Source organism: Thunnus albacares, chromosome 16 (assembly GCF_914725855.1).
Source record: "Thunnus albacares chromosome 16, fThuAlb1.1, whole genome shotgun sequence".
Classification (NCBI taxonomy): domain Eukaryota; kingdom Metazoa; phylum Chordata; class Actinopteri; order Scombriformes; family Scombridae; genus Thunnus; species Thunnus albacares.
In genome coordinates, this window is record NC_058121.1 from 22,426,380 (window position 1) to 22,439,801 (window position 13,422).

The window sequence follows — 13,422 nt, forward strand, 5'->3', positions numbered from 1 at the left end:
ACCAGAGCTGGAGAATTGAGACTTTGACCTCTGCTGTGAGACTCCACCTGCTTTATATTATAAAGCAAGACTCGACTTGAGACTTGACTCAGAATTGTCCTCTAAAGATTTGAGACTTGGACTTAGACCAAAACCTTTCTTCCTGGTGTTTTTTTTTTTTGGTGTACTTAACATTTTATAGACTCAGGAGGGTCATAGCAGTAGGATTTTAATGCTTTAATAGCTTGTTTATTCAAATGAATCACTGTGATCATCCAGAAAACTCATATGAAAGACAAACTAAAACTAAACTTGGTCTAGGCCAAAATAAAAAGATGCGAGGCGGTCGCTACATGTGATATGAGTCAGCCGTGGGTGTCGAAACCGTGGCAGCGGTTGCTCAGTCGTCGTCGTCTGGGCTGGTCTGGAGCCGCAGTTTCTCGTGTTACGGAACTGCCAGTCAGTTACAGTATGTTGCATGGAGGCAACCGTGCGGTCCCACAACACCATCCAAAATATAATCACTCAGGGTGACGTAGAGATGAAACCGCTGGGCTACGGGTGTGTGAGAAGGACGGTGGGACTTACTTGAGCAGTGATTTCCAAACTAGTAGAGACGTATGTGCACCGCCGCCCACGCAAAATAGTGATCTTGAATCATTTTGAGGGGGCGGGATACAATGAAAATGCTCCCATGTCTTGTAAACACACTGATACAATCAGGAAGCAACATTTGAGACGACTCTTATGGGAAATCAAAAAAGTTTCCCAGTATGTCAGACCATTTTTCCAGTGAATGGGTAAAATAAGCCCCAGTTTAATGCCTTCCAGAAATATCTCAGCACTAATTTACCAGCATTGGCCAAGCAGTGATTCCCCCCCCCCCCCCCCCCCCCCCCCGTTCGTATGAAGACATCAAGAAATCAAGTTGTTGCCATGGTAATACTCAAGCAATTTATTATTTTTTTTATACAAACTACATTTAATTAACAATTTCATAACTTGTCTTCAGCTATTTACAAATCCAGACGACAGACGTGTTGGTAAAGCTTATGTCCTTATTCTATACATGTTTCACTGCTGTATCTGCACCAGGATGCAGTTACACTCCTACTGTATGCTTTTACAATAGCAGCCTGTTGATGCAATAAGGACATATTAAAAAGTAACATCACCACTATTGAACAGAAACAAACACAAGTGCATAACTGAGTAAGACTTCATCTTTTTGCACTGGTTGATGGAGCAACTTCTTGGTGCTTCATGTGTGGAATTGTAGATTATAGGTTAAAGAGTCATTTTGGGAGAATACACGAGTTGGAAAGACAGTGGAGGCATGAAAACAAGAGAAAAAAAAAAAAAAGGGGGTATCAAACATCTGGAGAAACATATTAAATGTACATTTTGATATCGCCGTTTCTTCTCTTTACACCAGGTCTCAAGCCGCCACCAGCAAAAAAAAAGCAACGCCCCAGCTTCCTCGAGTACTGAATCTCTCTGCAGACCCACAGCTACTAACCCCTGTGACAGAGACCTTCACAAACATAGAAGCACCTTCTTGAGGTGAAACAGCGAAGAAAAGAAGAAGAAGAAGAACACGGTCGCTCCCTCTTGTCGTCCGGTTGATTTCAAGTCCATGTAATCGATTTCATCATCATCCTCCTCCCTTAGATGAGGAAGATGATGTCGTCGGCCACCATGACCTGGTTGTCGTCCTGCATGCGAGTCAAAGCGGTGCGGACCTCTGGCTCTGTGAAACGATTCTCGCGCTCTTTGTTGATGTTTTCCATGAGGGTCATCATCTTCACCGACTGAGCGTGAGCGGACTGGAAGACGGCGAACAAGGAGGACTTGAACTCCTTCAGCCTGGCGGAGGGAAATAAAAACAAAATGATTTATTTTAGTTATGAGCTCAAATGTCTAAAAAGCTCTTCTATAGAAAGTGACGAGGCAGAACACCTCTTCATCCTAAAGACTAAAACTACCTCAGTGACATCACTCATCACTACAGCCTGAAATAGTTACGAGTGTCAAGTTTCCAGACGCCTACCTGTCTGCAGAGAGCTCGGTGCCTTCAGGCTGTGAGGTGGCCTCCATCGGCTCCTCCGCCTCCCGCTGTGGCTTCGCTGGTTTCGGGGTGCCGGCCTGAACTAAAAAAAAAAAAAAAAAAGAATAGACACCATTGTGAGAACTCAATGTGGCATAAAAATAAAAAAAAACAACAAGATTTTCAAAGCAATTAAGTGTTATTTCATGACTAAATTGCAATTATTATGTTTATACTCCATTGTTATGTGCAAATGCATCATATTCTTACTTTCAGGGACGTCCTGCTCTTCACTGAAGTCGTAGGGGCTGTACGGCTCGCTGCCCTGAGAGCCACGGCGCACCCTGCAGGTCACACAGGTTAATGATGTTAATGACCGACAATAGAGATGAGCATCTTTTATATATGTTAGAAACAACTCAGCTGACAGCTTAAATCGCACCACATGCTGGAGAAAACTAATCGCTGCATTTGTACCTCTTCTTCTGAGTTCTCTGTGAACGCTGCGTGGACGTCTCCTCATCCTCTTCCTCCTCCGACCCCGAGTCCCGCTCCTGTCTCGCACGTTTCTTCTCTTTCTCCAGAACCTGCAGAGAAAAAAAACAGACACCATGATTTTCTACCACACATTTAAAAAAAAAAAAAAAAAAAACACTGCAGCAGTTCCTCCCCAAACAATCATCATCATCATCATCATCATCATCACTCCTTCCTTCAGCAGACGCAGACCTTTTTAAAGTAGGCGAACTGGACGAGCTCCACGGCGACCTCCGAGTCCTCCAGCTCCACGGCTTTGCTCATGCGGGCCTTGGCGTGAGCCGTGGACAGACGGATCAGGGTCTCTAGCGTACGGGCCGTCACTGGGGAGGTCTGAGGAGGAAGAGGAGGAGGACGAGGTCAGTGTATGTCTGCACGCTGTCTACCACTGATTCAACTACTTAACGAGATTTTTGCATAACAGACATTTTGATGTGTCATAGCAGGAAATTTCTACTTGATGTAGCAGATTCTGGCGGATTTAGTTTACATACTTAAAATCCCTGATTCAAGTGTATTATATTTATTTTGTGCATTGCACTGTGGGAGAAAAGAGGAGCTACTCAAAGCTGGGGGTAAAAAAAAAAAAAAACTGAAACACCTCCAGAAACGTCTCAGAGAGAAAAATTAACATTTTTAGGAAAACGTTTTTCAACCAGTTTGAACAGATTTGTTTATTTCTGAGAGATTTGTGTGTTTGTCTTTTCTTTTCTCACTAGTTTGAAGTGGATTAGTTGGAAACACAACAATGTCACATATTTGCACTAGATTCAGATCAGAACATAAATCACACAGTCCCGATAAATGAGATTAGTCTGTTAGAGTTTTTAAATTGTTAAGCTGTTGATAAATAACTTTAACTTTCATTGTTGCTTATTTGTTATGAATTTTATGTTATAAAATCATTTGAAACTGTTTTCAGAGGCTTTAAATTGAATTGCTGAGGTCGTTCTGAGGTTTAGCATCACACTGTGGAAGCATTGTGTCATTTCCTGTCGGTATGAAACAAGTCTGTTGATTATTATTTTTTTTTTTTTTTTTTTTTCCCCTCGGTATACAAAACAAACAGTCCAAATACTGACTCGAGCTTCTCAAACGTGAATATTTCCTGGTTTCTTTAGTCTTCTATCACAGTAAACTGAACATCTTTGGGTTGTGAATACATCACTTTGGGCTGCAGGAAACAATTTTCACCATTTTCTGGACCAAACTACTGATTAATCACTAATGAAAATCATTAGTGCAGCCTGAATACCAACTACATTTTGTGTTTATTCCAGTAATCATAACTTCCCAATTTAACACCACATATTAACAGTATGTACTATATTCAAATTGTCATAATATATAGTTTTTGCTGTTAGTATACAAGAAATAAATGTACTTTACTGTTTTCTATGAACAGGAAATGATGTAATACGTGCACCAACAGACATCAGTAAAACTTAAGGCGTCAAACTTCAAATAAAATGTTTTTTTAACTGAATGTCTGTTTGCTTATATTTTTATCATGATTGGACGATGCAGTTCACCAACTACAATAGGATTTATTAAAACATTAACTATTGTGAACAAACATCATCTAAACCTCACAATTAGAACGTATAGAATGAACAGTATTATGGAGGTGTAATAAAGTGTTTTCCCTTAGTACGTGTGTGTTGCTGCTGCTGCTGCTCACCCTGGCGATATCTGTGCCGAGCTGCTCCTGGCTCCTCAGCCTCGAGTACTCTTCCGCGATGTGATTGGCCGCCTCCTCCGTCAGCACAGGTGTCACAGCCTTGGCGATGCGGATGTACTTCCTCATGAACTCCTTGCTCACAATCTTCTCCCTGAAAAACGAGGAGGAACGTTATCTTTACCACTTTGGGTGTAACCCGATACAAGTCATCTAAAAAAATGTTTATTGTAATTGTGTGCGTACTTCTTTCTCTTGCTTCCGTGCAGCAGGTTGTTGTGTTTCTCGTAGATCTGCAGCTCCTCCTGCTCTTCTGCTACTGCGTCTGGGTCTTCTGTAGCCAGGACGTCCACGCTCCCACCCAGAGTCATGGCTACAAAAAAAAAAAAAAAAAAAAAAAACATACATCATTTTTAAATCTGTAAACAAACATTCCCTTTTAATTACAAATAATTAGGGAGCCCATAACACTCAGCTGTTGGTTTCTAAGATGCCTTGATGTACAGTACCTGCTCCCTCCTGCTCGCGGGGGTCACGGTAGCGGTGCATCCTCAGTACGTGGTCTGAGATCTCCCGGTCCTGCTCGGGGTCCATCTGATCCAGCACGATGAAGAGGAGGTCGAAACGCGACAGCAGGGAGTCCTGGAGGCCGATGTTCTCCATGGGGGTTTTATACTGGTCGTACTGCGGAGGGACGGAGCGTCACCGTTTTAGAGACAAATCTACAGATCGGCGGACTTGTGGGTCTTATTTGAACGTTTTACTCACCCTGCCGTAGACGGGGTTGGCGGCCGCCAGCACGGAGCAGCGGGCGTTGAGGCGGGCGTGGATGCCCGCCTTGGCGATGGTGACGCGGCCCTGCTCCATCACCTCGTGGATGGCCGTGCGGTCCATGTCGGACATCTTGTCGAACTCGTCGATGCACACGACGCCGCGGTCGGCCAGCACCATGGCGCCCGCCTCCAGACGACGCTCGCCTTCGGGGAGCAGAGAATAATGAGCGGGCTGGTGGTTTATCAAAGAGTCTGATCGCACCACAAATTATGAGGATGTGTTTGTGCGTTTAAGAGCGTGCGTCGTACCCGTCTCCTGATCGGTGGTGACCGCAGCGGTCAGACCCACTCCAGAGGAGCCTCGCCCGGTGGTGGGGATGGCTCTGGGTGCTGTGTGGAGAACGTAACGCAGCAGCTGGGACTTGGCTACCGACGGATCACCTGGAAAAGAGGAATTTGTGGTGACGGATCTATAATATAAACCATTATCTCCCAACAGCATCAAAATAGTTGCCGACTAATTTTCTGTTGCAGCTCTACTATGTTCCCAATAGTTCCTGAATGAATAAGCTAAAGTACCGATGAGCAGGATGTTGATGTCTCCTCTGATGCGCGAGCCGTTTTCCAGCACCTTCTCCACGCCGCCCAGCAGCATGCAGAGGATGGCCTTCTTGATGTACTCATGGCCGTGGATACTGGGAGCCAGGGAGCGAGCCAGCTGATCGAACACGTTCTGAGCAAAGACAGAAAAGTGAGGATTCGATGATCTCTTTTAGTCAAAGCGAGGTTCGTTTTCAAAAAACGCTCGAACATGGTGGGAGGAGCAAAAAGCTTACGATGGAGCGAGTCTGGCTGAATTTTCTAATCTTGGCCACGTCGTCGGCGGAGAAGAAGGCGGACACTTCCTTGCTCATCTGTTTGACGTTGCAGGCGATCATGATAGTCCTGCGAGGGACAGGAGTGGGAGGTTAACTAACAATAAAGAAAAGAACTCTGGTTACATTACGAGCTCCCAGTTTCACTTTGTCCCACATCTCACCTGAACGTCCCGGAGGTGAACCCTCCCTTCTTGCCCGGCAGGCAGCGGTACGTCCCTATGACCTGCACTCTGTCTCCCGGTTTGACCACGTCCACCAGGTCGTTGTCCAGGATGATGTCAACAGAGCGAGGCAGCTGGCCGGCGGGGGCTTTCTCAGGCATCTCCTGCACCGTGATGGTCTGGTGGTCCTTGTAGATGGACAGACCGAACTCTGTCTCCAGAGGGTTGTTCTCCTCGTCCTGTTAGACGAGACACAAGAAGAGGTCCTTAAATCATCTTTCTACTCCGAGTATTGTTGCCATAGAAATACTGAACATGTAAAAGAAGATACATGTGCTGCAGTGCGTGTCGTTACCTTGGTGGGGTATATGGCACTGGAAGGGAAAGCGTCCAAGGAAGTCATATCTGTGTACTTCCTCTCCATCGTCTTCTTGGTGGCTGGACAGTAGTGGACGCTGCGCACAACTTTGGGACGCACCAGAGAACCTGAAGAATGAAAAACAAAAAATGAGTCCAATAATATCATAATAAAGTATTATCATTAACTTAAAAGGCTCCCAGAACAGAAGGAAGTAGAAAGAATTCATAATAAAACTCACATTTAGTGATGATGCCCTCCACGCAGACCATGCTGCCCAGCAGTCGGGAGGTCAGGGTTCGGGGGGTGACGTGCTTGGTGCCGAAGCTGCCCTCCAAGCCCACGAAGAACTCCTCGTACTGTTTGGCGTAGGTGGCGTCAACCGAGGCCACCAGGTCCTTCAGAGCCCGCTGGAACGCCAGCAGCTCCTCGAAGGCGTTGTTCATCAGCCTGGTAGAGACGTGCAACTTTTAGGTCATGGATTTAATTACACGCTTTTGTTACTTTGGTTAAGTAGTTTGTACCGATTAGTCTACTTTGATAAGCAAATCATCGTTTTAGTCAAAAATGCCAAACATTAGCTGGTTTCTGCTTCTCACGTGAGATGATTTGATGCTTTTCGTGGTCATGATGATAGTAAACTGATTATCTTTCAGTTTTGGGTTGTTGATCGGACAAAACAAGACCTATGAAGACGCCCACTTTGATTTTAGGAAACTATAATGGAGATTTTTCACTATTTTCTAATATTTTATAAGCAAAAACAATAAATCAATAATGAAAATTATTATTTGCCGCCCTACAATCATGCCATTCTGTTGTCATATAAATAATAACACCCACCCACCCATTATATATCTATAATATATTACAGAACACCAGTCCAATCAAACAAAAACATCAGGTAAAAGTGTCCTGAAACAAATGACAGTTTGCATGTTAACCTGCTAAATGTTCAGACTTTATCTGGACTTGTTTTCAGTGTGATCCTTGGTTAGTGTTCAAAGCAGCTCATCCTGCTTCTCCAACCTTTTTGTGCAAGTTTCATGAATTTTCAAGGCATGGCTTTCACACAAGCCTCCCCACACACACACACACACAATCACACACGCTTACTTACGTCACTTTTGGGGACATTACATAGACTTACATTCATTTCCTGGAGAATTAATCCAACACTGACCGTAACCTCTAACCCAAAAATCACCCTTTTTTAAAACTGGGGAGGTTTTTGTCCCCAATTAACTGGTTTTAAGTCTGAAATCTGTCCTCAACAATAGCTTATGACACAGACACACACACACAGAGTTTTCTTACTTTGCAGCTCGGGCCTCGTTGCGTCTCCTCAGGTCGTTGATGTTGACGATGAGTCGAGCTTTGTTCTCGCTGATCATGTCCCGGACTTTGCTTTGATATATTCCCTGGTCTTGCTGCAGATTCGCAAAAAAAAGAGGATTCATGTTCTTTGTCATTTTTTATCGCAAAGCATTTTGATTAAGACTGATTTCATTGAGCGTAAGAAGCAAGAAGCATCAACGAAAAACACGATTAGCTCAACTTATTACCGCAAAAAATTAGCAAACTAATGACATTTCACTGTCAAGAGTAAGATTACTTGATATCTAAGCAGCTGATGGTCATTTCTTTTGTTGTGACCGCATGGGTTCTCATTTCATCCCTGCAGAAAAGTATTTCACCGAAAAAAGTCAGACTTACATCGTCGTCCAGGAAGTCCAGGTAGTCCCTCTGAGCCTCCCTCATCTCCAGGTCATCTACGACGTCGGTTGCCATTTTCTGTGATTATTTATTGTACTTTTAAAAATCTTAATATAATACACAGTTCGCTGCGCCGTGTGCTCCGTTCCCGTCAAACCACACAACTGAAGGGTTTTCGCGCCACAGCGTGCCGGGTAGAAACAGAGCGTAACATGCGATTGGTCGACTCTACAGCAGCTGTCCAATAGACGCCACCGCGGTGCCACATGACCCCGCCTACTCTGAAGAACTCCCGCGAAAATTCACCAGGAAGAGGCGGGCTGATAAAAAAGGAGGAAAAGCCTCCTAAACATGACTTTTTCACTTTGTCCAGGAGATGGCGACCTAAACAGACAACTCTAAACACCCAGAAACAGAATCACGTCTGCACATACAAGGAATTTACCTCAGTGTTGTGATGCATAACAGTCAAAAATATACACAAAATTCAGTAAATGATAAATAATATAATGAATAGATAAATAATTTACAATAAAAAACATTAAGATACATTCTAAGTAATACTGTGTAATAACCATATCTCCCAAACCCACAGCAACATACATTTAAACCAAAAGACACTAATCCATTATCCCCTGAACATCCTTGTTCAAGTAAATATCAGGCAGCCAGAGATGTCTTTAAATATATAACACTCAGAATATTGTCTGAATGAATATAATATCAAACAGAGAAGGGAGGAATCAGTCCCATGAATGTGCAAACGCCTGGTCAGTATTTGTATTTGGAGACATGGAAACTGTCCATTATGGCTTCAATAAGTGAAATAACAGAGCTTTGTTTTTCCTTCAATGTAGATTATTATTATTATTACATGTCCAAATTTGTGAATATTCATTATTTGATTATGTCATTTGTTATTTGAAGAGTTAGTGTTTTAATCATTAAATGTTATGATTCATTACTGTAATCTGACATCAAAAAGCTTCCATATATTTGTGCTTCAGTAATGTGCTCTCACAATAAGGTTTGTAAATGTGGTCTCACTTTGAATAATCTGTATTTAATCTGGTACCTGTGACACGTGAATGGAGTTAGACAAGAAAAAATGATGTAATGGTGTGTCCCTAAATTTTGTAGGACATAAATATTTTAATAAGAGATCATCAATATCAACATTTAGCACCATTTCATTTTATTATGTCTCTGAATGATCCATATTATAATCTAATGTCAGACTAATGTCAACACCAAGTGACTAGAAGCCACAGAGAGGCTTCTGCACCATCACCAGTCTAAAACTGTCTAAAGTCATTAATCACTGGTAGCAAATTCAAATCACAGACACACTTCCTGTAAGCATAATATCTAGTACTTAAGTAATTTGAGACATATGTTCAAATATTTTCATGATGAACTTGTGTTTAGTTTATTCTGGGGTGCCTTGGGATTGCATTATTTTCCATGTCTGAATATTTGATAAAATTAAATGTAAAATTAAACAACCAGTAAGTGTCATTTTTGGGTTTTTTATGTAATTAAATTCTGTGCTGAAGGCTGCAGCTTGGGCATCACGGCAGTGTACAGCACCGGGCAGTAGATGGAGACAATCATGCAAAAATTAAACAAGAATATTAGGTTTTTGTTTTTTCATTATACAGTATCATCTTCATTTTGCTTTTGTGTGTTTTACCAAAAATGCCCTCTCTTCAACAACTTTACCAACAAGCAATATAGACATCAGTTTGGTCATCATATAATGAGCTTAATAAAAAATATGACATCCAACTTTCTATGATAATACTATAAATAACAACTAACAAAGATCATTACAAACTTACTATTGATTCAATGTAAGAACCTATACAGTCTATGAATATGAGCAGAATACTGTATTTTGTTGGCTGACAATAGCTGCACTTTCGGGGCGTTTCTGGTCAGTTTAACCCCGCCCACGCTCCCAGCGCTCCGGGCTGTCGGGTCAAGCTGTGTTTTTATCCTTTTCCTCCCTCCAGCCTCCGAAATACCTCTTTGCCTCAACATGTCTTAGTTTTCTAGGTCTGTGAAGTTTCTACAGGAGGTCAGTCTGTGAACTAGTTAGATCTTTTTCTTCTTTCTTTACAAGGACGTGCGACTACAGAGAAGCAACAGGTGTTCAGTCGATACAAACAGGTGAGATGACGTTTCTTCTTCTTTGATATTAAACCACCAGAAATCACTCAGCTGTACTTTACAGTATGTCAGCAAGGATGCAAGTTATTTCTGTGGCTGTTGCATATTAAAGGTTTTTTGTTTTAGCCATATTTTGACGTATAGGATAAGATATGTAAAACGTATGTTGTTTTGCATTTATTCTGCAGCACATATGCAGTTTCTTTGTTGCAAAAACAAGATAGATCGAAGAAAAAAGATCACTATAAATGATATATATATATATGGGATTAAAATGCACACTCATGCAGTCTGCTTTTTCAGGACAAACTTGTACACAGGTCTGTAAATTTTCTTAAACCCCTCAGGTGAAGGTTTCACCTTGTTTGTCTCAGATCAACTCAATGTAAAACTCCCATTGCAGCCTGGAAGGCTTTCATTTGCAGGTATACAAGGTCAGAGAAATAGGAGGGGGTGCAGTGGTTGTTTTGAATAGAAGTGAATCCTCAAATGGATGGGTGTTAGTCTTGTTGATTCCATAGGTGCTCATTTACCTCGGTGACAACAGTGGTTTGCATTCTTCTCTCTGTGTACATGCCATAAAAAGCAGGGTGATGGTTACAGGTCTGACTGCATACCTGACCTTCCAGTGTAAATGACCTGTGTGGAGAAGAATGTCTGTCTTATGCTCTCAAATATATTTGCGTCATGTGGACTGTAAATTCTTAACTGTGATCTGCCAAGAATTGTCAGGAAATGAGCTAAAATAATTAAATCTGGAGGCAATATGTCAAATGAAAACATATAACATGTGATGAATTTAAAAATACCAAGCTGCAGCATTTCAGGGCTCACAACAACATTCTTTGTTAATCTGTCTTTAGAAATTACACAGCATGTGCTCCTGGCTGGTTTTACATGAAGCTTTTTTCTTTCCCTAGTTTAATTCCCCTCAGTTTCCCTCCGACACTAATTTCTCTTCATCCTACTCTCTTTTATACACACCTCTACACCTCTGATTCTCTGTGCAGATTAATTTCATTGTAAAATGACTTCAAAATGAGATAATCTTTGTTTGCATGACATCAAAGCATATAGTGGGTTTATAGATAATGAGCCATTGCAAAGTCTTTCTTGATAAATATTCGGCATGCAGTTTTTTAATATTCACTGAATTTCATGTGGCAGCCTCTCCTATAAAGTGAACTGCATTGATTTACTGTCTCTCTTTTCAGTTTCGTCTCCCACAGGGTGCTCTGTCAAGCAGTCCTCCTCTGTCTGTCCTCCGACTATCACCCAGCAATGTTGGGCGACATTCTGCAGCGGCTAGGCACCTTGTCCCTAAGCGTCAAGCACCTTGGCCGCATCCCCCGCCTCTCTGACCTCGTCCCTTCCTCCCTGCCGTCGCCCAGCTCCACCGTCACCGCCTCCCAGGTCCCCAGCTTGTTTCGAGAGCCTTACATCCTGTCGGGCTACCGTCCTGTTCATCAGAACTGGCGCTGCTACCTCCTCAGTCTCTTCCAGAGACACAATGAATCCATGAACGTGTGGACTCACCTGCTGGCAGGCCCTGTGCTGCTGCTCCGCTGGTGGGCCAACGTAGGCGCCCTGGGGTACACCTTGGACGCAGCCTCTCTACCTCTGAGCCTCTTCTTGGTGTCTTCCCTCATCTATCTGTCCCTCAGTGTTGCAGCTCACCTCTTACAATCTCACTCTGAAAATGCACACTACTTCTTCTTCTTCATGGACTATGTGGGTGTAGCTGTGTATCAGTATGGTTGCTCACTTGGCCATTATTTCTACACATCTGAGCCAGCGTGGAGAGAAAGCTGCATCGGGCTGCTGTTTCTTCCTGGAGCTGCTTTCTTTGGATGGTTCTCCTGTGCCGGCTGCTGTTTCGCCAAGTCCAGGTACAGACGGCCATATCCATTGCGGCGTAAAATTTGCCAGCTGATCCCTACCACCCTTGCGTATCTACTAGATATCAGCCCTGTAGCCCACCGCCTGCTCACTGTCTCCTGGGTACAGGAGCCCTCGATGCCCTTCCACGCCCTCCAGATTGCCTGTTTCCTGCTGTCTGCCCTCTTCTTCTCCTTTCCCATCCCTGAGCGTTTCTTCCCGGGCCACTGTGACTTTGTGGGCCAAGGTCACCAGATCTTTCACCTGTTTTTGTCCCTGTGCACGGTGTTTCAGCTGGAGGCTCTGTTCCAGGACTATGCCAGGCGGAGGGATACGATGGTGGAAGTATTTGGAGAGAGGCAGCTGTGGTGGGCCTGTGTATCCTTCCCCGCCCTGTTTCTGTTTTGCCTTTTGACAGCACTCATCACAATGAGGCACATACACAAGAAACTGCAGGGTAAACAAGAGAGAGACAAGTGACGAGTGTTTGTGTAAGAGAGTGTGTGAGAGAGAAGAAGAGAGAGAAAGGGGTTGGGTTTAAATGTACCAAATAATATTAATAATAAAATAACACTAAAGCCATCTTTATATGTGTTTCTGTAATAATCAACCTGTCTGTGAAAGATGTGATTACTTAAAGTATTAGAAGAATAAAATAATGTGAAAGAGCTTCTTGTCTGGTGTGATTAACAGGTCATCTGAAATTTCCAAAGGGTTGAACTGCTGATTCATCAAAGAAATTGGCTGGCTGGTTGGCTTGGTTGGCTCAGTGAACTTCATAGTTTGCTAACTATGGCTCAGTATAGTTTTCCACAGTGAATCCTCCTGCTGTTCGTCTGTTCTGAGGAGAATGCTGATGAAGGATATTGGTCTGAAACACACCAGTAGTGAAGCTAATAGCAGTCAAGGACAGCCTGTAAATGTATTTCTGTTCAAATAATGATCAAGTACTTTGTAAATGTCTAAAGAGAAGATGTATTGTGTGTTCAACTGCGTGTTATGGTGTTATCTGGTGAGTCCACTTCGGTGGACTCGCCAGATAGTGGGATTTGGGTGAACAAAGAGGCTAGTTTAATACTGAGGCACAGGAACAGACTGCATGGAGACAAGTTGGCAGAACACTCCACTGAGTGGCTAAAATCCCTCAGCAGATCCAGTTACAAAGTGTGGAAAGTGTGGGGACAACACTGCCCTACAGGGGCAAAAAGCATCAACTGCATGGTTTTTGTTTTATTTCACTGCCAA

The 13,422-nt window shown here is 43.0% G+C and overlaps 2 protein-coding genes across 2 annotated transcripts; one reads left to right on the top strand and one right to left on the bottom strand.

Annotated features, from left to right (window-relative positions):
• Nucleotides 1–919: 919 nt before the first annotated feature.
• On the bottom strand, nt 920–8,300 carry mcm3 (minichromosome maintenance complex component 3). The gene is made up of 17 exons (XM_044329662.1): nt 8,128–8,300; nt 7,729–7,841; nt 6,653–6,861; nt 6,409–6,539; nt 6,054–6,292; nt 5,851–5,959; nt 5,594–5,747; nt 5,324–5,455; nt 5,010–5,218; nt 4,751–4,925; nt 4,488–4,614; nt 4,245–4,395; nt 2,756–2,896; nt 2,504–2,613; nt 2,297–2,370; nt 2,030–2,129; nt 920–1,845 (listed from the first exon to the last, which is right to left on the bottom strand). Exons 1-17 carry the CDS (start codon nt 8,200–8,202, stop codon nt 1,647–1,649), a joined length of 2,448 nt encoding a protein of 815 aa, XP_044185597.1. The 5' UTR covers nt 8,203–8,300; the 3' UTR covers nt 920–1,646.
• Nucleotides 8,301–9,630: 1,330 nt separating this feature from the next.
• paqr8 (progestin and adipoQ receptor family member VIII) lies at nt 9,631–12,846 on the top strand. Its single transcript, XM_044377218.1, has 2 exons — nt 9,631–10,299; nt 11,514–12,846. Exon 2 carries the CDS (start codon nt 11,581–11,583, stop codon nt 12,655–12,657), a length of 1,077 nt encoding a protein of 358 aa, XP_044233153.1. The 5' UTR covers nt 9,631–10,299; nt 11,514–11,580; the 3' UTR covers nt 12,658–12,846.
• Nucleotides 12,847–13,422: the final 576 nt, after the last annotated feature.

Bases quoted from the DNA above. Each gene is read 5' to 3' on its own strand.
- paqr8 (XM_044377218.1), top strand. From the start codon at position 11,581: ATGTTGGGCGACATTCTGCAGCGGCTAGGCACCTTGTCCCTAAGCGTC.
- mcm3 (XM_044329662.1), bottom strand. From the start codon at position 8,202: ATGGCAACCGACGTCGTAGATGACCTGGAGATGAGGGAGGCTCAGAGG. The intron at 7,842-8,127 runs GTAAGTCTGACT...GCGAATCTGCAG, and splicing joins TGGACTTCCTGGACGACGAT to CAAGACCAGGGAATATATCA. The intron at 5,960-6,053 runs GTGAGATGTGGG...TGTCCCTCGCAG, and splicing joins TTCACCTCCGGGACGTTCAG to GACTATCATGATCGCCTGCA.